General features: G+C 44.1%; 1 protein-coding gene across 1 annotated transcript; it reads left to right on the forward strand.

The window, feature by feature from the left end:
* On the forward strand, positions 1-27030 carry EDEM2 (ER degradation enhancing alpha-mannosidase like protein 2). The gene is made up of 11 exons (XM_045528739.1): positions 1-208; positions 438-548; positions 2334-2373; positions 3946-4051; positions 7577-7702; positions 9667-9878; positions 12051-12192; positions 14969-15093; positions 19244-19388; positions 22673-22794; positions 26460-27030. Exons 1-11 carry the CDS (start codon positions 102-104, stop codon positions 26958-26960), a joined length of 1737 nt encoding a protein of 578 aa, XP_045384695.1. The 5' UTR covers positions 1-101; the 3' UTR covers positions 26961-27030.

Below are 27030 nucleotides of genomic sequence, written 5' to 3' on the forward strand. Positions count from 1 at the left end.
CGCAGTGGTGCGGATCCCCGGAAGAACCCCTTGCAGTTCTAAGGATGAGCGGGTGGCAGTGGTGGCTGCTGCTGCGGCGGCGGTGACAGGACAGGAGCTCTATGCCTTTCCAGCTGTTCATCCCGCTGAGCCTCCTGTGCGCGCTGCTGCCCCTGCACCATGGTGCGCCAGGTCCCGACGGCACCGCGCCCGATCCCGCCCACTACAGGTGAAGGGGGCCAGGCTCCCGCCCTTCCATAGCTGGGGAAGGGGAAGCGCGGACCGGGTCCCTTCCCTTTACGTCCATACCAGGACCCTCACCCCGACTCGCTCGGACCCCGCAGCTGGGCCCCAGGCAGATATCAGCTGGTGATCCCACTTTCCGCCCTATTTCTTGTTCTTTCCCCTGCCTGGTTTCGTGTCCTGGCCCCATGCCTTATTTCTCGTCCCCGGCCCAGGGAGCGAGTCAAGGCCATGTTCTACCACGCCTACGACAGCTACTTGGAGAATGCCTTTCCCTTCGATGAGCTTCGACCTCTCACCTGTGACGGGCACGACACCTGGGGCAGGTAGTGCGTGTGGAGGGGGCAAGGGGGCGGCCGGGATCTGGCGACCGGGTCCTAGGCGGGCGGGTCAGCTGGAGCTGGTGGCTTCACAGTCTCTTCACCGGTTCCGGAAAGGTCCCAGCCGAGCCAGGGCTGCGCTCCCCTAATTCCCCGGATCCGCTCAGCCTCTCGCAGTGTAAAAAAATCCTGGGTTAGCCTGGGTGGGCTGGACTTCTGGGCTCAGCTCAGCCTCAGCAGTAACAGGCACCAGCTGTGCGGACTTAGGCAAATTTCTGGAGTAATAAGATATCGTGGAAGGGCTCAAGAGTCAGAAGACCCAACCCCTTTCTTTTATAGGTGGGCAAACAGGTCCAGGAGGGGGTGTGGCTTTCCCAAAACTTCACAGCTTTGTGTTCCCTGTGACTGAAACACTCTCTCCCCATTATGCTCATATCACTGGCTGCTGCTTGTCACTCATTGCTCAATATGCCACCTCCTTAGCATTGGCTTCTCTAACCACCCACCCCTTTTAAGTCACTCTCACAAGTCACCTGTTTTCTTTGTGACACCTCTCACTCTGATACTATCATTTTCACTTATCTACTGGTTTATTTTTCTCATTTCTACTAGAATAAAAATCTCTGAAAGCTGGAATTCTCTGTCTTGTTCCTTGCTGAGTGAAGAATCATTGCATTAGCTGAAGCAAGCATTGATTGGACACTGTGCTAAGCATTTTACTGTGTCATCTGCTTTGATTCTCTTAACACCCCTAAGAGTTAAGTGACATTATCCCTGTTTCACAAATGAGTATGCTAAGGACTGACGAAATTAAGTAAACTTAGAACTTGTGCTGGTTTTTCTGTTTTAGTTTGGAAAAAAGTATATACAAACAAATGGCAAATTCAAGCAGTACAAAATCATATACAATAAAGTAAATATCTCCCATACCCAAGAACTCCAACCATTCACTCTTCTGTGTATCTTTCTAGAAATATTCTCAGTTTATACCATTATACATATAGATGTGTATATGTGTACCTTTTTAAAATTAACATTTTAAAGGTATAATTTACATATAATGAAATGCACTCATTTTAAGTGTATAGTAACCACCATCACAATCAAGATATGGAACACTTCTGTCACTCTAAAAAGTTCCCTTGTGTCCCTCTATAGTTAATCCCTCCACCACCACTGGCCTTAACAACTGCTAATCTGCTTTCTGTCAGTACATATGTCTCTTTCTGAAATGCAGATAGAGACATACCATGCCACCTATTCTGCACCTTGTCTTTTTCACCTAGCAACGTAATTTAAATATCTTTCCATCAGCACATAGAAGTCTTGTTAACAATCTCTTTCATAACTTCATAGTTTTGCACTGTTTTTACCTCAATTACTCTTCAACGGGTGGATCTTGCCAGCCTTTTGCTGTTCTAAGCAATAATGCCACGAGTATTCTCAAACTGCTTTGTGCACTGTGGGGTAAATTCCTAGATGTGGAATTGCTAAAAACGCTGTGCTTTAGCTACAATCTTATATGGCCTCCCATAGCAGAGAAGAATGCCAAAGAATACAGGTGATGTGTTTAATTACAATTGAGCTATGTCAGCCCAGCCTCCCAGGTGCATTAAGCGAGTCAGAGGATCCTGGTGATTTTTGCTGTGGCTTCTCTGTTGTGACTATCAGTGGAACAGGCAGACGCATCACTGTGCCTCCCTTAGTTTTGGGGGAATCTGACCTGGGTCAGCCCTAATATGTGGTGTTTCTTTTTCTTACTAAGCAGCTGGGATTTCTGTTCTTTTACAGTTTTTCTCTGACTCTAATTGATGCCTTGGACACCTTGCTGGTAAGTATCTTGTCTATTCCTTTTCCTCTCCACCATTGTATAACCAGCATCCTTCCTCTTCTGGCAGCTTGACTGTGGGTGAAAAATGAATTCCTCTCCTAGGACTTTTATTTTCATCTCTTGGTTCTGAAGCATCAGGCTGGTTGCCCAGCTAAATAGGGGAAAACAATGAATTCCAACTTAGGTTCATTTATTTAGCAAACATTTATAGAGGACCTGGTAAGTACAGAGAACTGTGACAGTCTTATATAACTGTGAGGGATACAGAGACTTTGACATCCTCCTGTTTTCAGAGGCTTACATTCTAGTGGCCAAGTTCTTTGATAACCACAGGAGTGATTGTGGGAGAAGGGTAATTCCTCAAGGGAAAATTGGGTGCTATTATTGGAAGAAAAGGTATGAATATTGTATTTGGCTGATGATTTAAACAAAGAGCGTTTATTCTCTCAAGTAAAAGAAAGTCTGGAGGTAATTTCTGGCATTGAGTCAGCTACTCAATTATGCCATCAGAGACCCAGCCTGTTTGTAGCTTTACATTCTACCATCATTAGAGTTTTGGCTTTTACTCTTCATGCTTAGTACCTCATGGTCTAACATAGCTGCCACAGCTCCAGAAATTGAACCTTCATTCAAGGCAGAAAGACAAAGACAGTAAAAGCCATGTCAGCTGTGTTTGACCCCCTCCCCTTTTTTTTTTTTTGAGACAGAGTTTCACTTTGTTGCCCAGGCTAGAGTGCTGTGGTGTCAGCCTAGCTCATAGCAACCTCAAACTCCTGGGCTCAAGCAATCCTCCTGCTTCAGCCTCCCGAGTAGCTGGAACTACAGGCGTGTGCCACCATGGCCAGCTAATTTATATATATATATTTTTAGCTGTCCATATGATTTCTTTCTATTTTTAGTAGAGATGGGGGGGGAGGGTCTTGCTCTTGCTCAGGCTGGTCTTGAACTCCTAAGCTCAAAGGATCCACCTGCCTCGGCTTCCCAGACTGCTAGGATTACAGGCGTGAGCCACCGCGCCCAGCCTGACCCTTTTTATTAGGAAAACAGAAGCTTTGCAAGAAGTACCCCCAGTAGGCCTCTCAAGGGTCAGAACTGACTGGGTACCATAATCATGTCTAGCAGCAAAGGAAGCTGAGAAAGCAAGCATCTGCCTTTCCATCCTCTATGCTGGGAGAATACACAGGTAAAGAAGGTTGGGAATGAATCAGTGTTGGGCCAACCAACCTGTAATATTTTCACAAGGTTAAATATGACAAGAGAGGGTTAAAACAACTGATATCCATTGCAGATGCCTAACTGAGACTTCCTTGTGCATTCTGTATATTGTATCCATTTGGGTACAGAATGACTCTTGAACTGGTATGGAGGAATTTACTTAACCAGTCTTTTCACATTGGGCCTAAGGGTGACTTCTAGCTCTCAGTGTTTTCTTATTCTGTCACCAATCCTAGGACAGCAACTGGAGGTCTCAAGTTGAATAAGTGAGGGCCACACCAGCGTAGGATCCCAGACTCTGAATCCAGCATCTTTAGTTCCTGAGACAGCTCATTGTCAGGTCTCTTTTCCTTCTAGATTTTGGGGAATGTCTCAGAATTCCAAAGAGTGGTTGACGTGCTCCAGGACAATGTGGACTTTGATATTGATGTGAACGCCTCTGTGTTTGAAACCAACATTCGAGGTAAGGGCTGCCCTCTAGGGCCTTTGGAAGAAAAGAGTATAGAGTTGCCGCTGTATAAACCAAGAGGTGGTAAAGAGGAGGTAAATAGGATCTTGTGAACCTTGCCAGGGCACTTGGCTAAAACTTGTGATTGACAGAGCTCTTCTTTCCTCCTGGAGGGTGGAGTGGGGAGGTCCCAGGATCCCCCATCAGTTTCAGACATGAAGGTGAGCAGCAGACAGAGAAAAGACTGGAAAGAGATATGCCAGGATTACTTACATATTTAACATATATTTGGCACTAGGCATACAGCTGTGAACAAGAAAGATGTAATTTCTGCCTTCTTGGGACTTATTGTCTATCCAGTAGAATTTTCTGCAATGATGGAAATGTTTTATATTTGTATTGAACAATATAGTAGCCACTGACCACATGGGCTACTGAGCATTTGAAATGTATCTACTGTAACTGAGGAACTGAATTTTTTAATTTCATTTAATTTTAATGATTTTAAATTTTAATAGTCTCATGTGGTTGGTGATTATTGTATTGGACAGTGCAAGTCTAGGGCATTACATTTCTAAACATGGCTGCCCATAAGAACTACTTGGGACCTTTTAAAAAATTCAAATGTCCAGGCTCCACCCTAAACTTAATGGATTGGGACCTCCAGGTTGGGTCCTGGCATTAATATTTTTAGTAGGCTTTCAAAGATTCTTGTGAAGCTACCACAGCCCTTATTTGCAGTAAACCTCTAGGTCACTGGCTTTACAGCTGTCACCTCTGGATGGCAGAGTTCTGTTTTCTCCCCTTATTTTTTATGTTTTCTGTAAAAAAAACTTATATTCTAGATATACATAAAAGTTTTAAAAAGAGAAGAGAGCAGAGGGACATGCAGTTGCTGTGTCACAACTTCTGAGTCTGATTTGTCATCTGTAATTGAAAGTCATCCTCATACCTTCATCTCTGTTATGAACAGAATTTGTACCAGCTTTCTTTTGGTTGACATTTGCCCAGGGTATCTTTTTCTACCCTTTACTTTGAATCTTTCTGTAGTTTTATGATTAGATATATCTTTTATAAATAGCCTTATTATATTTTGCTTATCCATTCTGACAATCTTTTCTTCTAACTGAAGGATTTAATCCATTTACATTTATTATAATTACTGATATATTTGCATTCATTTCTACAGCGCTATCTTGTGCTATGTGTCCCATCTTCTCTATTTTCCTTTTTTTCTGTCCTTTAACTTTTTACATAGTTTTCCTAGCAAATTTAACAAACATAATTTATTAAAGTCAAAATTTAATGAAAATCTTTGTTTTCCTGAATAATACAAAACCTGGCTCTGGGGGCATCCTGACCTATATGTTATAGTTATATATTTTAGTTCTTTGTTTTAAATCCTCCATACATTGTAATTGTTATTCTATACGGTTGGAAGTTTTAGATTTACACATGTATTTGTCACTTTTTTGACTATCTTCTGGTGTCCCAGCCCTTCTCTCTCAAGTACTTGCTTTAGAATTTCCTTTAATGCAGGTGTGTTCTTGTCAAACTTTCTCAGCTTTTGTTTACACAAAAGTGTCTTTATCTTACAACCTTTGTTTGGCTTTTGGGAGGTATTTTTGGTGGGCATATTGTTCTAGGTTGATGGTTATTTTCTCTTAGTACATTGAAACATTTTTCTATTGTCTTCTGGTTTCATTGTTAAGAAGTATTCTATCAATCTGATTGTTATTTGTTTGTAGATAATCTGTTGTTTTCATTTTCACTCTGACTGCCCCCTCCTTTAAAAATCTTTTTATAATGGAAAACTTCAAACAAACACAAAAGTAGAGAAAATAATATGGTGAACTAGATGTACATATCACCTGGCTTTAATGATTGTTATTACATGGACTCTGGCTGCTTTTGAGATCGTTTTTTCCTTTGATGTTCTGCTATTTTACCATAATGTGTCTAAATGTGCATTTCTTTTTATTATCTTGCTCAGGATTCTTGGGTCTGAGATTGGTATCATTCCTTAATTTGAGAAAATTCTTAACTGTTTGCTCTCCACATACTGCCTGTCCCTCATTTTCTCCCTCTTCTCTTTTTAAAACTCCAACTGGATATATGTTATACCTTTTCACTATGTCCTCTAAGTCTCTTTAAAAATATTTTGTCTCTTTGTGTTGCATTTTGGAATTTTTTTTTTTGATCTGTCTTCAAATCTACTACTTCTCTCTTCAGCTATATCTTATCTGCTATTAAACCTATCCATGTAATTTTTAATTTCAATGACTATATTTTTCATTTTTAGGAATACTACTTGGTTCTTTTATAAATATGCTTGGTCATTTTTATAATTTCTTTCTACTTATATATTCCAACCTCTTTTATTTCTTTAACATATTACACATTATTATTTTCTATTCTGTTTGATAATTTTAATACCTGAAGTTTTAGTAGATCTTGTTCTTCTCTCATTTCTGCTGACTCTTACTTATAATGCTTTGTTTCCTTGTGTGTTTTGTGATTTTTTTTAACTGTATGTTCATTTCCTAGTCTTTATCTGTGGGATTGAGGTCTAGATTGAAGATGAATTCTTCCAGATACATTTTTTGTTTACTTCTGCCACGTGTTTGGAAGCACTACCTACCGAAACCCACGTTATGCCAAAGTTTGAAGGTTTTCTAGACTATCCTGTTAGTATGCATTCAGACAGTAAAACTTAATGAATACCAGCTTGTAGTTACTAATTCTCAGGAGAAAATGTTTTCCTTCCCTTTATTTGGCACCAACATTTGAGGCATGCAGTTTTCCTTACTGTACACTAGGGGCAGTGTGCAGGGTTTATTTTTAATTCATCCTTACACAGAGTATACAATTCTTTTCCAACTTTATATAAGGAGCTGTTTTCAAACTGCTACTTGGGGCAGGTCCTGCCTTTGTCTCCTACTCCCCCTCTGCCAGGAGGAGGGGAAGACTGAAACTCAAGTTCACCCCTTGTCTTCATTGAGAGGGCCATTCAGAATATCTATCTAGCCGTATTTCCAGATACAAAACCTTTGTGTCTTTTTATAAGTTTTAAATATTGCGTAATAAATTGCAATAGATAAATTAGTAAAATGAAGGTAATAACCACTCTTCCCTCCTCCCTCTAGGTGTGATAGGTGATTGGGAGACAGAGTGACAAAGCGAATAAACATGGGCTTTGGAATCAGACAGACCCAGCCCTACCACCTACTAGATGGGTGACCCATAGCAAGTCACTTTACTCCCTGAACTTCACTATCTGTATCTGAGGAGGAGGTAGTAGTACCTCATGCTTGGTACACAGTAGGGACTTAAAAAAACATAGCCATTATTATGATCCACCAAAAGAAAAAACTGTAAGCTTGACACTGTACAGATATGTGGGATTAAGGGACTCTTCTTTTGCTAGGTGGCTCTAGCTCCTTCCCAGTGAGCATCCCCAGCAGAGTGTTGAGGTTTAATTTGCACAAGGGAAAAACCGGTCCTTGGGACTATGGAAGTTGCTTTTTGTACCATCTGCAGTGGTAGGAGGACTCCTGTCTGCTCATCTGCTGTCGAAGAAGGCTGGGGTGGAAGTGGAGGCTGGATGGCCCTGTTCTGGGCCTCTCCTGAGGATGGCAGAGGAGGCAGCCCGAAAACTCCTCCCAGGTGAGACCTACACAGAGATGGGGGAGAGATGAAGTCCAGTAGGTGTTGCTTCCCTGGCTGGCGATGAGAGTGGCAATGCTGAATTAGTTCCTTGTATTTCTCACCCAAATACTTGGTGTTTCTACCCCTAGGTACCTACCATGGAAATCAAGAGAGTCCTGGGCATTTTAAGGGCCTGCTGGGGCCGTGGCCTAGGAGGAATGAGCTGATCCTCATTATTGTTTGCAGAGGCAGGCTCCGGGCCAGCCTGGCGGGTAGAAGGCCTTTGCCCTTATTTTGAATGAGCCCCTTTGTCCCCTCCCAGGCCCATACACTGCTGGAATAACAGGAACCGAGGGAAGAGGCTTGGTTTGAGCATTAGGAGCCCTGGATGCTAGACTTGGCTCTGCCAGCCAACATCTCCACGAAACCACTTTTCCTCTTTGCAGTTGGGTTTCTCCATCCATCATATGGGAGTCATAATTTCCATCTCCCTACCATGTTGGGTTTTGAGGAGGCTAAAATGAGGTAAAAAGGAGAAACTGCTTAGAGAACCTCAAATTGAAATGAGAGGGCTACAGGCCACGCCTCGGTGTTTTTGTCTAGTGGGACAGTAACGCCAGGCTCAGTAGCATCAGCCAGACACTGTGTTCTCTGCAGGGTGTGGTGGAGGCTCTGGGGGCTTTCAGACCCAAACACGTCACTGTGTGCTTTCCACCACCCTCCCGGCCCCCTCACATATTTATCCCGTCATGTAGCACTTGCCTTTTGTCCTTGGGGGAGCCGAGGACAGCAAGTGAGCTGGTTCAGGTCTTGCTCATGGCTCGAGGCTTGAGTGTCTCCTTGCAAACATCATGTCCTGTATGACTCATCCCTAGTGGAAACTCAGCCTGGTTGCTCCTTCTTTCATTTATTTATTTTTTGGGTCATTTAAGAAAAGGTCAAAAAATAGGATTTTGTCACTCCCCTTTTTTTTTTAATACTGCCTGACTCTTCTGAAATATTCCTTAGAGCCCTTCTTGGTTGTGGCTTGCGTTCTCCTCGCTTGCCACTCACCGGTGCCTGCCGGAGAGCAAGTTTCTTGGCTCTAGCGGACGAAGTTGCTGGACCCTGTGGTTTTGGAAGTTTGGACAAACTTTATTCACAATTTGGTGACGCACAGGCTCCTCTGGAGTTGTTTGACCTTTTGGCCTGGAGAGGAAATCTCTGCCCCTGGCTGGCTGTCCAGTTCTTGTCTTGAATCAGAAGGCAGAAGGGTGGGGTGGGCAGAACACTGGGCAGGGGTTCAGGGTGGCCGCAAGGCAGGCGTTCCCATCCCAGCTCCGTTTGACTTTCTCTGTGTGACCTTTGGCTGAATCATTTCTTTACAGGCATGATTTTCCCTACCTGTAAATCGAGGGTTGGGCTCTATCAGGGGTTTAGTGGTTTATATCCTATTTTGTTTTTCTTTTTTAAATAACTTAGCTGCTAAACTCGATGTTTAAATCAGGGGTCTCAGCCTGGCTCCTCTGGGACTGTTTAGGGTCTGCAGATAAGTTTCGTTTGGCCACAATGGTGTTTTTAAAAACCTGTGAATGGCTCCATGTGGGGCATGCTCTCATCAGTGTGCCACGGGCCTCACCACTCCTTGAGCTTACAACCAGCCTGCTTCACACGAAGTCACCTGCCCGGCCTCCAAAGGCACAGTGTAAAAGAAGTAGAGGTAGCTAAAGTGAGTGCGTGTGCAGTGTGACAACCTGGGGCACAGCCTACTCCCTGACCCCGCATCACAGGCAGGAGCCTGAGGACTGTGCAGAGTCGTGTTTGACAGCATCTGAGTGAGGTGGCTGCTCCAGGTATGACATTTATCCTTCTCTGGCTCAGACTCCAGCAGATCACCCGGGAGAAGAGAGAAGTGCTGGCTAAGGTCTCAGGCTTTGGGTCTGTATCGAAACTATTCCTACCTCCCCGCTCCTGTCTGGGGTCATAATTTTTTGATTGTTCAGCCTTTCAGACCCCCACTGGCATGCCATATGGAACGGTGAACTTGCTTCACGGTGTGAACCCAGGAGAGACCCCTGTCACATGTACGGCAGGGATTGGGACCTTCATTGTGGAATTTGCCACCCTGAGCAGCCTAACTGGTGACCCCGTGTTTGAAGATGTGGCCAGAGTGGCCCTGATGCGCCTCTGGGAGAGCCGATCAGATATTGGGCTGGTAGGTTGGTGGCCGCCCTTCCTGTTTGAGTCAAGTTTGCCACCTTCTCCCCCGCTTACGAGGCCCAGGGCTCTGAGCAAGAAGTTGCAATGGAGCCAAGGGAATCTTCGGGTGACCTTGGGAGTGGTCCAGGATTTGGGCTCAGGACACTGAAAGCAGACCAAGCCCCCAGTTCAAGTTTGGCACAGAGGGGAAGGCAACATGAGAGCACATTTTCTGGGAGGGATTAGGGGCTGTGTTAAGCTTTGACCCCTTGACATTCTTTGATTTCTAGGGAGGGGGTCATATGCTTCATGCCCCTGATGCTGACTCAGTGACCTTAGGTCGTCAGTTCATCTGGCTTTCATTTTTAGTATCTGTCCGTATTCGTAAAACTGTGTTCTGAGAGACGTTAAATGGATATTCCATGGAAAAGTGATTCCTGGCCAATTAAGTTAGGGGAATAGTATATATAATATCCTTTTTTTGGAAAGTTACAATGAACATGAGCAGAATAAAGGTTATGAAATGCTGTAGTAAAGAAATCTATTTAACTTTCCTTAGCTCAACACTTCCCAAACTTACATGACCCCAGAGCTTCTCTTTCTCCTCCAATACCTATAACCTGTGGAAATTGAACACACTTTGGACCAGATGATCTCTAAGGTTGGTTTTAGCTCCTAAGCAGGGTAATCCAATGAGACTAACAGTAGTTGAGCCAAAACTATCCAGGAAATAACAGTGGAGTTAGTCAGAACTAAATTCAAGCCCTGGCCTTGCTACATCGAAACTGTGTGACTCTGAGCAAGTCACTCAACCTCTCTGGTTCAGTTACATTAGCAGTAACATTCATATATTAATACCAACTTTGCTGAGTCATTATGACCTATGAAGACTGTGTTTGAAAGTGATTAAGGTCCAGGCACATTTTATGCAAAGTCTGGTACTAATTCAACTTAAAAAGTGAAGCTTGTGGGAGGAATCCTTGCAGATTCCTTAAGAAGGTGCCACTCTGGAGAACTCTAGTAACTCCCTGAGTAATTCCAACACAGGCAGGTCTTTCTCCAGCACTGGAACCGGAGTTGACTCTGTTGGTGCCCTGCCCACATCCTCTCAACCTTTATCATTTCCGTGCAACTGGCCCATCTTCCAACTGCTGTCACCTGGGCCTCTTTGCCTGTGGGCCTTCTCTGGTGCCTGGAGCCCACTCTGCTTGCCTTTGGCTGGAAGTCAGGACTTAATGCCACCCACGAGCAATTGTCAACCAGTGACAGATACTGATGGGAGTTTGTGGGTAAACATTGCAGTTCCCCACCCCTTGGGTAGGATCATTCTGAGGCTCATGGTCTACACCGAATCCCAGTGCTCACCAACAGGATTGAACTCCAGTTCCCACAGTGGATACTGGCTTGATCACACACCCCTTATGAGCTGACTCCCCTTTCTTTCCTCACTTTCCCCTCTCCAGTGGTGTTTCTAGGGACTCTCCTTCTAAATCAACTACTTTCAGTCTTCCTTGCTGAGGGTGTTAACACAGAACAGTGAGCTATTTCTTTGACTACCAGATGAAGTTTTCAGCTTCCATGAGGGTCTAAGTTACATGAAAAATACATCTCTTCATTTAAATCTTTAAAAATTTATTTTAAAAAGGCTTTACAGTCACATGGTTCAAAAGTCAAAGGATACATAAAAAGGACTCAGTGACATTGGTGAAGTCCCCTTTGGCCCCTGTCCCCCCAGCTATCCAGTTCCTCTCCTTAGAAGCAACTGCTCTATTAGGGTCTTGGGTGTCCTTCCTGAATGAATTTATGGAAATATGTAAAGTTTGTCCTGTTTCGTTAGATACTGGAATCACATGCTGAGAAGTCTGAGACAGATTGTCAGAACAGCAAGTTCTCATCTCCCGTCTCACACTCACTCTAGGCAGGGCATAAACACTCCAAATCATTTTTCTTTTTCATTTTTTGCCCAGTGTGTGTAATTAAGTCCTCATAAATGTGCATGAGTGCATGTCTATCGCAGAGGTACACAGGAAGGCTGGCCATGATCCGCCCTTGTCCTCTCCCTCCCATCGCCCACAGGTTTCCCAAGAAGCACTAGGGAGCCTGCTTTGCATCTCACTGGGCAGTCGGGGATAGGTAGATCCTTCTTTGGCCTTGGGCCCTCCCTGGGGACAATGTTTCTCTCTTCTAGGTCGGCAACCACATCGATGTGCTCACTGGCAAGTGGGTGGCCCAGGACGCAGGCATCGGGGCTGGCGTGGACTCCTACTTTGAGTATCTGGTGAAGGGTGCCATCCTGCTGCAGGATAAGAAGCTCATGGCTATGTTCCTAGGTAAAAAGGGCAGGGTAAGGGAGCTTTCCCCATGAGTTTTGCTGTTGATGTGTAGTTTGTTTATAAACTTTCGATGGCTCCCAAGTGTCTACAGAATCAATTCTGAATGCCTGAGTCTGCATTCAAAGCCATTATGGACACACTGCCCACTTGCTGCCCACTGTACGTCTCCATGCCTTCCCGCAGGAGCCTCCCTGTGCGTGGCTCTGGATTTCTGATCTCCTGGCGCTTGCACATGGTGTTTTCTTTACCTATAATACCTTTTTTCCTGTGTCCAAATTCTGTTCATTCTTCAAAGCCCCTTTAAATGTCACCGTGCCCAGGAAATAGCTTGATCCTTCCTCAGAATTTAGAGCCTTCAACAGTTACAGCTTTACCAAATGAGTGCAGAATCCATGCCTCACTCATCCTTGTGTTTCCCACAGTGCTTTGCCCAAGGTAGGTAATAGAGTAATGCCTGTTGGATAAATGCATCTTACCTGCCAGGCCCTTAGACGCTAGCAATACTGAGAATTGCTGGGCACAAAATAATGACTGTTGTTATGGCTACAGTAGTCCCCCTTATCTGCAGTGTCACTTTCCATGGTTTTGGTTACCTGCAGGCAACCAAGGTCCAAAAATAACTGAGTATAGTCCAATGAGATATTGAGAGAGAGAGAGAGAGAGAGAGACCACATCTGTATAACTTTTATCACAGTGTATTGTTATACAATTGTTCTATTTTATTAGCTATTGTTGTTAATCTCTTACTATGCCTAATTTATACAGTAAACTTTATCATAGGTGTGAGTATATAGGAAAAGACAGGACAGTCATGTGTTGCTTAACGACAGGGATACATTCTGAGAAGTGCAGTGTTAGGCGATTTCATCCTCGTGTGAATGACACAGAGTGCACTTACACAAACCTAGCTGGCGTAGCCTGCGACACACCTGGGCTGTATCCTGTGGCTCTAGGCTACAGACCTGTACAGCGCGTGCTGTACGGAATACTGCTGGCAATTGTAACATGATGGTAAGATTTGTATGTCTAGACATATCTAAACACAGAAAAGGGACAGTAAAAATATGGTTTAAAATATAAAAAAATGATACACCTATATAGGGCACTTACCACGAATGAGGTTTGCAGGACTGGAAGTTGCTCTGGGTGAGTCAGTGAGTGAATGTGAAAGCCCAGGACATTACTGTACACTACTGTAGACTTTGTAAACCCTGCATGCTGAGGCTATGTACTAAATTTATTAAAAAGTATTTTTCTTTCTTCCCTAATAAATTAGCCTTAGCTTACTATAACTTTTTTACTTTATAACCTCTTTGATTTTTTTAAAAGTTTATGACTCTTTTGTAGTAACACTTAGCTTAAAGCACAGATTGTATAGCTATACAAAAATATTTTCTTTATACTCTTATTCTATAAGCCTTTTTCTATTTAAATTTTTTATTTTTTTACCTTTTAAACTTTTTTGTTAAAAAGTAAGACACAAATACACACATTAGCCTAGGCCTATACAGGGTCAGGTTCATCAATATCACTGTCTTTCCCCTCCACATCTTAGCCCACTGGAAGGTCTTCGGGGGCATTCACAGAGCTGCCGTCTCCTATGGTAATGATGCCTCTTCTGGAATGCCTCTTTCCTAAGGTGGTTTCACAGTTAACTTTTTTTTTTTTTTAAATAAATAGAAGGGGTACACTCCAAAATAACAATAAAAAGTCTTGTGTACTAAAAAAAAAAAACATAAACCAATAATATAGCTTTCTATTGTCATTATCAAGTATTACATACTGTACATAATCGTATATGCTGTACATTTATATGATTGGCAGGGCAGTAGGTTTGTTTACACTAGCATCACCACAGACAGTGAGTAATGAATTGTGCAATGAAGTTACAACAGCTATGACGTCACTAGGCATAGAATTTTTCAGCTCTGTTATAATCATATAGGACCACCGTCATCCGTGCTGTTTCTTGTTGACCAACACGTTGTTATGTGGTACATGACAGTATACATAGCGTTCAGTACTAATCAGGGTTTCAGACATCCACTGGGGGTCTTGGAATATATCCCCTGAGAATAAGGGGGACTACTGTGCTATTCATTTATTCAACAAATATTTATTTAATACCATTGATGTGCCAAACACTGTTTCATTTAATCCTTACAACACTATGTAAGATTATCTTATTTATTTGCATGTATATTTTGTACTTTGTTCATTCAGCTAATATTTTTTGTGCATATTTATTATGCATTGTCCTAGTGTTGGGGATTCTGGAATGAACTCAACAAAGTACTGGCCCTCATAGATTTACAATCTAGGGAAGAGGTATGAAGTATAAATTCCAGTTCCTACTAGAATGTAAGCTTTATGAGGGGCTAGATTTTGTCTTGTTTACCACCTCATAGGTACCTGGCACCTAGTCGGTGCTCAGCAAACATTTGTTGAATAAATAAATTACTGAACAATCCCACAAGAGATATAACATTACTTTCCCCATTTGACAGATAATAGGACTGAGGATTAGGGGGAAAAACTTGCTGCTGGTCACAGCTAGCAAATTGTAAAGCCAGGGCTGGAATTTGGGCCTGGAAGTTTGATTGTAGAACCTGTGCTTCTTTCATCTGCTTGCCTCATTGCATCCTAGTCTGCTTTGAGGCTAGGCCATCATAGGATGATCTTTCAAAAGTCTAAGTCTTTGCTTCTGGTGTCAAGGCCTGCCTTTTGTCTCCCTGATCATTCATGTGTCCATTATCCTATCTCTCCACTCCAGAGTACAACAAAGCCATTCGGAATTACACCCGCTTCGATGACTGGTACCTGTGGGTGCAGATGTACAAGGGGACTGTGTCCATGCCAGTCTTCCAGTCCTTGGAGGCCTACTGGCCTGGTCTTCAGGTAGGGAAGATCAAAGAGGGTGACCATTTTTTCTATGGAACTGACAAAGTAAGCTCATTCTGATGTACAAGTCAAATAAGGTACTTTAGTTGCTTGAGTACTTTTTTTGGAGGGGTGGATTGGGGATGGAAGAGACACCTAGAGTGAATTAGGCAAATTTAAGATTCTGCCAAACTAGGCTGGGCACAATAGCACATGCTTGTAGTCCAGCTACCTGGGAAGCTGATGCAGGAGGATTGCGTGAGCCCGGAGTTTGAGGTTTCTGTGAGCTATGATGACACCACTGCACTCTATCTGGAGCAACAGAGTGAGTGAGAGTCTGTCTCCAAAAAAAAAAAAAAAAAAAAAAGATTCAGATTCTGCCAAACTGAATTTTCCAAGGGGAGCTTTAAGGTTTCAGGAACTGAGCTTCCAGTTTGCCATGGAATATTGTACTACTTAAAATAAAGCATCTTTCCAGGCTAGGCAGCCCTGGCAACAGCTGTTTCTCTACTGTGCATTTCTGTCCAATCTCCTTCTCAACAGCAGGTGTGAAGAGAGCGGTCAGTGGCCCGGGCTGCTCTGCCGCCATCGTTACTTTTTCCATTACATGATCTGTCTGAAAGAGTAGGAGCTGGAAGGGATCTTAGAGCCTGTCTCATCTATCCTCTAGGTGTTCCAAAATATTACATGAACCAAAATGTTTTTGTAATCTAGGTGTTTTTTTTTTTAATTTTAAGAAAATATAATAACATGTGGGTGGTAGTAAATTTTCAAAGCAAAGAAAGGAATACGGTGAAAAGTAAATCTTGACCCCCCCCACCCTCTGACCCTCTTCCCAGTCCAGCCCCTACTATCAGTTTTCTGTATATCTTTCCAGAATGCCAGTAAATATTAATATAATAAACGTGTATATCAATAGCCCCATTTTTTCTTTACTTAGATGGGAACATATTCTTTGGCACCTTTTTCTTCACTGAATATATCTTGGAGATTATTCTTTATTGATATTGTACATATAGATCCATTTTTTACCTTTTATTTTTTTAGTTTTTAAGACAGAGTCTCACTCTGTCGCCCAGAGCCAGAGTGCAGTGGTGTCAGCCTAGCTCACTGCAACCTCAAACTCCTGACCTCAAGGAATCCTCCCGCCTCTGCCTCCCAGAGTGCTAGGGTAACAGACGTGAGCCAGCACACCCAGCCTTGTACAACTCCATCATATAATAGAACCGATCATACGCCGACCCTGCTTAATTCCATTTCTATGCATATTTCCCAAGAGAGTAATTCAAGAGGAAAAGATGCAACTTACATACAAATTACCCTGTGGCAAACTTGATGACAAAGAAAAACTAGAAATGATCCAAATGTCTAATAACAGAGGAACAAATAAATGATTATATTTTGATGGAATGGATTATTAGATAACTTTAATTTAAAAATGAACTAAGGCCAGGCACAGTGGCTCACACCTGTAATCCTAGCACTCTGGGAGGCCGAGGCAGGAGGATCGTTTGAGGTCAGGAGTTCAAGACCAGCCTGAGCAAGATTGAGACACTCCCCCCACCCCCATCTCTACAAAAAATAGAAAAATTAGCCAGGGGTGGCAGCATGCACCTGTAGTCCCAGCTACTGGGGAGGCTGAGGCAGGAGGATTGCTTGAGCTTGAGAGTTTGAGCTTGCAATGAGCTAGGATGACGCTACTGTACTCTAACCTGAGCAACAGGTCTCAAAAATAAATAAATAGAACTAATATGCAAACTCATTTGTTACATGAAGAAGTGGTGAACAATAATCAAGGCAACATGAAGGAATGAAGATTGCTATTGGACTATAGTGAGGAATTAGGAGTGATAATTAAATTTTTAAAAAATTTGATTAAGTAGACTTAACAACAACAAAAAATACCCATTAAATACCCATTAGCATACATACACATGCATTACAACTCTATAAAATTTTGGATTTGTATGTTAAAGAACAGAGGACAACAAAGTCATATTGTAAATGTCTGATAGTATAAGATTAAGAAGATATTTATCTTTTTATTCCTGTATGTTTTTTAAAAAAATATCACTTGAAATAAACATTGGAATAGTAGATATCAGAGCTATTATATCTGGGTGGTAGATTTAAAGGGGCTTTTTTATGCCCTATTTTCCAAATTTCCTAAAATTAAAAAAATAAGGAAGAGAGAGGGTTTGATAATGAAAGTTTTCATCACAGTTTGTATGGATTTGGTGTGCTCCGTGCATGGCACTTTTTCTGTTTTTCCTAGGGCTCCTGGGTTATTTCCCTGCGAGGTTATAACAACACTAATAGCTAACATTTATTAAACATCTACTCAGTGCCTGGTAGTTGTCTGACACACAAAAGTGATAAATCAATTAAATTCATAAGATGAAAGAATAATTTATGTACCAGACACTTTACATGGAATCATCACAACATGCTGAGATGAATGTTGTTTCATAGATGAAGAAAGGAGGAGGATTAGAGCTGTTAAATTGATTCATTCATAGATTCAGCAAATATTTGAATGCCTTCTGGGTCCCTGGCCCAGGGAGTTTATAAAAGAGGAGACACTAAGAAACATTTAAACAGACAAATATGTAAAATAACTGCACTGCAGTGCAAGAAACAAATAAGAGGCTGACATAGAGAAATTGGGTGGGGACTACTTTAGACAGGTGTTCAGGGAGGCCTCTCGGAAGTGAGAGGTGGTACTTAAGCTGATACTTGCAGGGTAAAGAGTTGGATGTTCCAGGCAGAGGAAACAGCATGTGTAAAGGCCCTGAGGCAGGAAAGAGGTGGATGCTTATCAGAAATAAAGAAAAGCGGTGTGTCCACAGTCCAGGGAAGGAAAAGCCCAATCGCTGGAAGGTCAGCAGTGACCCGCTTGTGCAAGGCCTCAAAGGCCATGGTGAGGCATCTCGACTTCATGCTGAGCCCGTGCGGAGCCACTGGGGTCTGGTGTGTGCAGCGAGACAGCAACTCTGGCTGCCTCAGGGAGGGCCAAGAGGGCACATGGTGGGACCAGCGAGGAGGCCTCTGAGGTCATCCCAATGGGAGATTCTGGTGACCAGGTGGTGGCTCTGGAGAGAAAGAGAGAAAAGTCTTGATGATGTGGAGATGGAATTAGCAGCAGTAGCTGATGGAATGGATATGGGACTGGGGGGGCAAGGGAGGAGTCAAGAATGATGACCAGGTTTTTGGCCAGAGTAACTGGGTGGACAGTGGTGCCATTTACCAAGAAGGGAGAGCCGTGAGAGTAGGGGGGCAACTTTGTGGGAAAGTGAGGGAATCAAGAATTTTGTTTGGGAAATGTCAAGCTTGTTCTATCCATGAGATTTCCAGTGGGATGTCAAGGTCAGCTGTTTCCCTGTGAGCTCATATTTCATAGTGATGGCTACTTAGCAACAGCTAGTAAAATTATAAATGTATATATCCTCTGACCCAGCAATCCTAATTCTGACAATTTATCTTCTAGATACTCTTTGCATATGTTCGAAGTGACATATGTACAGGGTTATTTATTATAGCATCTACTGTTGGAACCAAGCCAAATAACTATTAATAGGGAACTGATTAAATTATGGTCTGAGCAATGGAATACTATGTAACTACATAAATAAGAAGAGGGAGCTGTGTACTTATGTGAAAAAATAGGATATATTGTTAAACACATAAAGGAAAGTGCAAAACAGTATATTTAACAGGCTATTTTTAGTACAGGGAAAATAATATATACTCATTTTTGCTTATATTTGCATAAAGAAACTGAAAGATTATATAAGAAACTAATGAAAATGGTTATCTGTTGGGAGTGTAGGGTGGGAATAAGACTAAGCATTGTCAGCCTTTTCCCTATTCTTCCAATTTTGAACTGGCTGGCTGAATTCAAAAACTGTTAGTAGCTAACATTGACCGTGAAGGTCCAGAGATACAATTTCTGTTCCTTCCAACAAGGTATGAGGTAGGTATTGTATTTGACACTATAGATGAGGCTCAGAGAAGGTAAGTATCTGGCGCAGGGCCATGGAGTTAGTAAAGGCAGACCAGGGTCTGATTGAAGGTTTCTTGGCTCCAAAGGCTTTGTCTCTTCCCCGAGGCTGTCTGTGGGTTTTTGTGCCTGGTGTCTGTCTGCCTGACAGCCGCTTCTCTCCCACAGAGCCTGATTGGAGACATTGACAATGCCATGAGGACCTTCCTCAACTACTACACCGTATGGAAGCAGTTTGGGGGGCTCCCGGAATTCTACAACATTCCTCAGGGATATACAGTGGAGAAGCGAGAGGGCTACCCGCTTCGGCCAGGTAAGCAGCATCTCGGGCACTCCACCAGCGCACAGGCTCTAGTTCCTCAAACCCCAGACCCTCACGTCTCTACAAGGTTCTGTGCTCCACAACTGCTCATGAGTCCGTTTTTTCCCATCTGATCCTTCCCTGGGCTCTGGATGGTTTTCCTACAAGGAATTCATTATCCCCATAATTTTAGATATGGAAACTGAGGCCAAGTGGGTTGACATGGCTTGCCCAAGGCTGTCAAGTGCAGGAGCCAGGACTAGAACCCAGGTCTCCTAACTGCATCTTAGGCTATTTCAAATTGGGAAGTGAGAGGAGAGAAAGAGTCAGGTTGACTCCTGAGCTCCTGCCATCTGGGTTTCAGAAGTATGAGCAAACTTCCTAAGTCCGTGGGTAAGATAAATTATGCTTCTCTAGTATGGAATGTTAGAACTTTGGGAGGACCTTAGGAATCAGTCTCATCCTCCTCCCCGTTTGCAGCTCTGAATCAAGAAAGGGGCGACACACTAGGTACTGTCAGAAGTTCCTTTCCAACTCTGATGTCCTCTGATTCACTTTAGGAAAGTTGAAAGTTGTGAGGAGGGGAAGGGACAAGGGGGAAGGAAGCTTAGTCAGCACACTCAGTCATCCCCCACCCCAAAATAGGTCAGGGTGCCATTGTCTTAGACACTTCCCACCTTCCCACCTGAATTGCCCTTTGGCTGTGGGACAGGCCTTCCTGGTGGCTTCTGCCCATCCTGGTGTCCTCTACCCCGTTTCCTTCCTCTTCTAGCCTTAGCGATTATTCAAGGAATAATCTAGGAGGGGAACAGGAGAGGGAGTGAAACAGCAGGCATAGAGAGCTAATTAGTCACTGTGACTCCTTAGAGGCTGCTGTTCTTGGCAGTCCCCGTGCATTTGTTCTCATGGCGCTTTTGTTTAAAGAGAAACTCCGAGAAGGTATCGTATCTAGTGTTACCAGTAGATAAAATGAAGATCAGAGTTTCAGACTAAATGTAAGACATAGGCTTGCGCAATCTCAGGATTAGAGGAAAACAGAGAAGTCTTCTAATTGAAATCCTCCTGTACAGTCAAGTGGTTATCTAGTCTATGCTTAGTTACCACCAGTGATAGGAATATTGCTACTTACAGAGGCAACCTCTTCCATTTGCAGGACAGGCTGGCAGGAAGGCATTAGTGGCAAGTAAGGCACCACTGTCAGGAATCCGGGAGTGCTTTAGTCCAGCCACCCTTCCTATCCCAAAACAATAAAACAGGAGACAAGGTACTACTCTGTCACTGGATTGGCCAGTGCCTTATACTTTAGCACATGGCTCTGGTCAGCAGAGTCGGAGCACATTGCTTAGCCTAAGGCCTCTGAGGAGCTGGGCGTGGTGGTGTGTGTCTGAAGTCCCAGCTGCTCAGGAGGCTGAGGCAGGAATATTGCTTCAGCCCAGGAGTTCAAGACTGCAGTGAGCTATGATGACGCCACTGCATTCCAGCCTGGGTGACAGGGTGAGACCCTGTCCCTAAAAGAAAAAAGGGTTTCTGAGAGCCTTTACTTCCCCCTAAGTCTAAATCTAAATCTTGAGCTGTCAACTTCCTCTAGAGAGTTGGCCAGATGTACAGAAAAGTAAAACAGTAACTCGCATAATTAGGAGGCCCGTGTGTGAGGAAGAGAAAGAAGATGACTGGCCCTGGGGACACTGACCCCACCAGCTGCTAGAAGCAGAAGTGAGGGCCTCCCACGAATGCACTGTCTTTTCCGCCTTTGAACACACACAGTGTGTGTCCGTCTACCAGTAAGTGTGCCCCAGGCTGCGTCTTAGCATACGAGCAGTTAGATCAGCTGTTGTCCAGAGGCCTGCGGGCTGAGGGGAGGGGGAAGTAGGAGAGAATTAGGGAAGTAGGCAGAGACTTTCGCTCTGAAGTCAGAACTGGAATTTGCAGTAATAAGTCAGAAGGGAGAGAAAAGTGCTGACCAAAGCCAGGAGGAAACAGGACAGGAGAAGTGCCATGGGAGATGTTGACATAGGGAGGGAAGAAGGATTCTTTCCCTTCTGAGAAAAGACGGGTGAAGAAGTCGAAACGCACATTGAGCTGTAGCTTCCACCCACTGTGAGGCCACCCCAGTCAACTCTTTCTCTCCCATAACAGTTCTTTAGGTATTTGAGAGCAATGAGCACATTTTCCTGGCTTTCCTTATCTCCAGAATAAATATTCTCATCCGGACCCACTCCCGTTTGCTAATACTCATCTTTAGATAAGGCCACGTCACAACTTCAGATTCCAGTCGTGGCATAAAATAGGGCAAGACGTCACCTTATTGTGGGCACAGGGAATAGATGACTGCATGTTCGTTAGATTCAGGCTTGGTTCCCCGATATCTTAACCTTCATCTTTTTGTCCATTCCCATCTCAAAAAGAGCCTTTGCATGACAGGTTCATACTCTTCTTTTTAAGTTTTAGGATTAGGTTAGACTGTGGGTGACAGAAAAAAATTAGTAGCTTCATTAAGATAGAAATTTATGGCCGGGCGTGGTGGCTCACGCCCGTAATCCTAGCACTCTGGGAGGCCGAGGCGGGTGGATCGCTCGAGGTCAGGAGTTCAAGACCAGCCTGAGCAAGTGTGAGACCCCGTCTCTACTAAAAATAGAAATAAATTATCTGGCCAACTAAAATATATATAGAAAAAAAAAAATTAGCCGGGCATGGTGGCGCATGCCTTTAGTCCCAGCTACTCGGGAGGCTGAGGCAGTAGGATTACTTAAGCCCAGGAGTTTGAGGTTGCTGTGAGCTAGGCTAACGCCACGGCACTCACTCTAGCCAGGGCAACAAAGTGACACTCTGTCTCAAAAAAAAAAAAAAAAAAGATAGAAATTTATTTCTGTCTCATATTCTGGGCTTATATGGCTCTCCTTCGTGTCCTTAATCCCACCCGGCTGCGGGGAGTAGTTGTTAAGTCTAGGCAGCCATGAGCATAGCTGAAGTGAGGGACACTGCTACTAAGGAGGAAGGAGGGAACAGATATTGGGAAATAGGCAGCAGCCTCTGCCACCTTCTCTGTCCTGGAGCCTGGCCGTCCTTCTCTACCTTTGGGTGGGAGTCTCTGGTCAGCCTTAAAGCTGTTCTCCACTGAGCTTCAAGTATGGGGACATTGGCTTTGAAAACTCTGCATTGGATGAGCTGTCCCATGTTCCTCCTAGTTGAGACTCTGTGGACAAGGTGTTGGGGGGAGGAGTCCCTCACTCCCAAGTGGGCCCCAAGCCATCCCTGTGTAGCCACTGGGTGAGGAGGGTCTGCTTTGGACTTTGCAGAACTCATTGAGAGCGCGATGTACCTCTACCGGGCCACGGGGGATCCCACCCTCTTAGAACTCGGAAGAGATGCGGTGGAATCCATTGAAAAAATCAGCAAGGTGGAGTGCGGATTTGCAACAGTAAGTGTTTGCATGGGCCCAAGAATTGAGACGTGTCTCCCCTTGCTGCTAAAGAGCCTTATCAAAGGTGCACCTTTGGGAATTCTAGAATATAGCACTAGAGGGGACCTTGGAGTTGTACATAACCCCTTTATTTTACAGATGGGGGAACTAAAGAACAGAGAAGTTAAGAGCTTTGCTAAAGGTCACACAGCTAGTGGAGGTGGAGCTAGGATTAGTCCCCAGGGGTCTTGACCCCAGGCCCTTGGCCTTCCCCCGCAGCAGAGATCCCTTTCTGTCTGAATAGGTGACTTCGCAAGGGTGAGTTTTATGAACAGTTTTGTGAGAGGGCTTATAAAATGGACTTTAAGAAGGGAAATGCAGAGTCCCACAACCCTGTTTTCAAACCTGGGGCTCCTTAACACAACAGTCCTACTGGCCTCACAGTTGTTTATTGAACGTCTTTCACATGCCAGGTGCTATGCTAGGCCCCAGGGTTATAGTCATGAAGAAAGACCAAGCACCTGCTCTCATGGAGCTTACATTTTAGTAGGAAAAATGATGAATGTGTATCTGGGAGACAGAAAGCCCGGTGTGGCCAGAGTGGAGTAAGCAAGAGGAAAGGGGGAACAGATAAGTTCCCAGATAGGCAGGGGCTAGACCACATAGGGCTTCTGTAAGCCGTGTAGGAGTTGGGATTTCATTCTGCTTGGAATGAGAAGCCTTGGCAGGATTTACAGCAGAGCAATGACATGATCTGATTTGTATTTTAGAAAGATCACTCTGGCTGCTGTAGAGAATGGATTGAAAGGGTTAAGAGTAGGAGCCGGGCTGGGCAAGGTGGCTCAGGCCTGTAATCCTAGCACTCTGGGAGGCCGAGGCGGGTGGATCATTTGAGCTCAGGAGTTCGAGACCAGCCTGAGCAAGAGCAAGACTCCCGTCTCTACTAAAAACAGAAAGAAATTATATGGACAACTAAAGATATATATAGAAAAAATTAGCCAGGCATGGTGGTGCATGCCTGTAGTCCCAGCTACTCGGGAGGCTGAGGCAGGAGGATTGCTTGAGCCCAGGAGTTTGAGGTTGCTGTGAACTATGCTGATGCCACGGCACTCTAGCCTGGGCAACAGAGTGAGACTCTGTCTCAAAAAAAAAAAAAAAGAGTAAGAGCCGGCCAGGTGCAGTGGCTCATGCCTGTAATCCCAGCACTTTGGGAGGCTGAGGCAGGAGGATCACTTGAGGCCAGGAGTTTAAGACCAGCCTGGGCAACATAGCAAGACCCTGTCTCTACAAAAACAAACAAAAAAATAAAAAAACAGAAAATGGGTGAGAACCATCTCACATCCTTATAGGACCCAAGCAGGCAATATATAAATAAACAACCATTGCAGACACATAAAAACCAGATGTATAAGAAAAACGGTCTGGGCTGGGTGTGGTGGCTCATGCCTGTAATCCTAGCACTCTGGGAGGCTGAGGTCGGAGGATCTCTTGAGGTCAGCAGTTGAAGACCAGCCTGAGCAAGAGTGAAACCTTGGCTCTACTGAAAATAGAAAAATTAGCTGGTCATAGTGGCACACGCCTCAGCTACTCAGGAGGCTGAAGCAGAAAGATTGCTTGAGTCCAAGAGTTTGAGGTTGCAGTGAGCTATCCTGATGCCACTGTACTCTAGCTGGGGTGACAGAGCAAAAACTCTTTCTCAAAACAAACAAACAAACAAAAAATAAACCCAGAAAATAGTCTGGAAGAAAATGCCCTGAAAAGCTTACAGAGTTTGTGTTATGGCATGAGATTTTTTAAAACCCAAAAAATTGCTTTTGTAACATTTTGTAATGTTTATATAATGTATATTAAGTAAAATGTAGATAAATTTTAGATATATATTTTTAAAGAGAAGACCTATATGTGCAGGGGAAAAATAAAGCAATGATGTTTTGGTTTCAAATATGTTGTATTCTGTGCAAAGCCCACTGGGGCCTCCTTAGGAATGCTAGACTTATTTCCACGAAAATGAAGCCCTTTGGAGGTCTTCCAAGGTGAATTATGGGAATAGGCGCCTGATCTTTGCGAAACAGGGCAAGAGAGTAATAATTCTGATAACATCAAGTCCATATTTGAGTCACATTTTTTGTGTTAAGGTAGATGTCCACTGAGAATTAGTTTTCTTTTTTTTTTGAGACAGAATCTCACTTTGTTGCCCGGGCTAGAGTGAGTGCCGTGGCCTCAGCCCAGCTCACAGCAACCTCAAACTCCTGGGCTCAAACGATCCTCCTGCCTCAACCTCCCGAGTAGCTGGGACTACAGGCATGCGCCACCATGCCCGGCCAATTTTTTTTCTATATATATTTTTAGTTGTCCAGATAATTTTTATTTCTATTTTTAGTAGAGACGGGGTCTCGCTCAGGCTGGTCTCGAACTCCTGACCTCGAGTGATCCACCCGCCTCGGCCTCCCAGAGGGCTAGGATTACAGGCATGAGCCACCGCGCCCGGCCGAGAATTAGTTTTCTTTAGAAATGTATTGCTGGCCGGGCACGGTGGCTCACGCCTGTAATCCTAGCACTCTGGGAGGCCGAGGCGGGTGGATCGCTCGAGGTCAGGAGTTCGAGACCAGCCTGAGCAAGAGTGAGACCCCGTTTCTAATAAAAAAATAGAAAGAAATTATCTGGACAACTAAAATATATATATAGAAAAAATTAGCCGGGCATGGTGGCTCATGCCTGTAGTCTCAGCTACTCAGGAGGCTGAGGCAGTAGGATCGCTTGATCCCAGGAGTTTGAGGTTGCTGTGAGCTAGGCTGACGCCACGGCACTCACTCTAGCCTGGGCAACAGAGTGAGACTCTGTCTCAAAAAAAAAAAAAAAGAAATGTATTGCTAATTTTGAGAACCTAAACTAAATGGTTATAGCAAGTAGTCTTGCTCATCCATGCCTATATACTCAGTTGAAATTTTCTAAATAAGACTCCTTATTAGCTGTTTGCAATAGCAAAAACTTGGTAACCACATTAATGCCCATACAGGGAGGATTAGTTAAGTCAATCATGATACATTTCTACAATGGAAAACTCTGCCATCATTAGAAGGGATGATTAAGTCTATAGTTACAGATAAGAGATTGTCACTCACGTAGGAAGGTCCGTAGGGACCTTTCTGATGAGACAGCATTTGAGCAGAGATCTGCAGGAAGAGAGGGAGCAAGCTATGAGGACGTCTGGGGGAAGAGTGCTCCAGGCTGAAAGAAGAATAAATACAAGGAACCTGGGGTGGGAGTGTATGTGTTAACTCAAGAAATAGAGGGGCACATGCCCAGAGCTGCAAGAAGGAGGATTAGAGGGGTGACAGATGAGGGCTGGATCCGGCAGTCCACAGTAAAGACTTGTGCTTTTAGCCTGGGTGAGATGAGGTGTCAACAGGGAGTTTTGAGTAAAGAAGTGACAGGTGAGACATATGGTATAAATATATTGTAAGGTTAAGGATGGAAGCCAGAAGCCCAGTTGGAAGCTGTCGTGATAATCCAGGTGAGAGATGGTGGTGGCTTGGAACAGAGTGCAGCTCTGAAAAGTTAAATGATTTGCCCAAAGATCCTCAACTTCTTGGTGGCAGAGCAGGAATTAGGATGAGGGTCACCTGACCCTTACTCCCAAACTGTGATGCTGCTCTGACTTGCTTCCTTCTCCCACGTGGCAGATCAAAGATCTGCGAGACCACAAGCTGGACAACCGCATGGAGTCGTTCTTCCTGGCGGAGACTGTGAAATACCTCTACCTGCTGTTCGATCCGACCAACTTCATCCACAACAATGGCTCCACCTTTGACACAGTGATCACCCCCTATGGGGAGTGCATCCTGGGGGCCGGGGGTTACATCTTCAACACGGAAGCTCACCCCATCGACCCCGCCGCCCTGCACTGTTGCCAGAGGCTGAAGGAAGAGCAGTGGGAAGTGGAAGACTTGATGAGGGAATTCTACTCTCTCACACGGAACAGGTCGAGATTTCAGAAAAAGACTGTGAGTTCGGGGTCATGGGACCCCCCAGCGGGGCCAGGAACATTCTTCTCACCTGAAAATGATGACAAGATGAGGGAGAAGAAGCCTGCCAAGCAGAAGGTCCCACTTCTCAGCTGCCCTAGCCAGCCCTTCACCTCTAAGTTGGCGTTACTGGGACAGGTTTTCCTAGATTCCTCATAACCACTGGATGATTTTGTATGTTTATTTTTTTGAGACTAAACTATAATAATAAATCTGCTTTTGGCTATCA

The sequence above is a fragment of the Lemur catta genome, chromosome 17 (assembly GCF_020740605.2).
Source record: "Lemur catta isolate mLemCat1 chromosome 17, mLemCat1.pri, whole genome shotgun sequence".
Classification (NCBI taxonomy): domain Eukaryota; kingdom Metazoa; phylum Chordata; class Mammalia; order Primates; family Lemuridae; genus Lemur; species Lemur catta.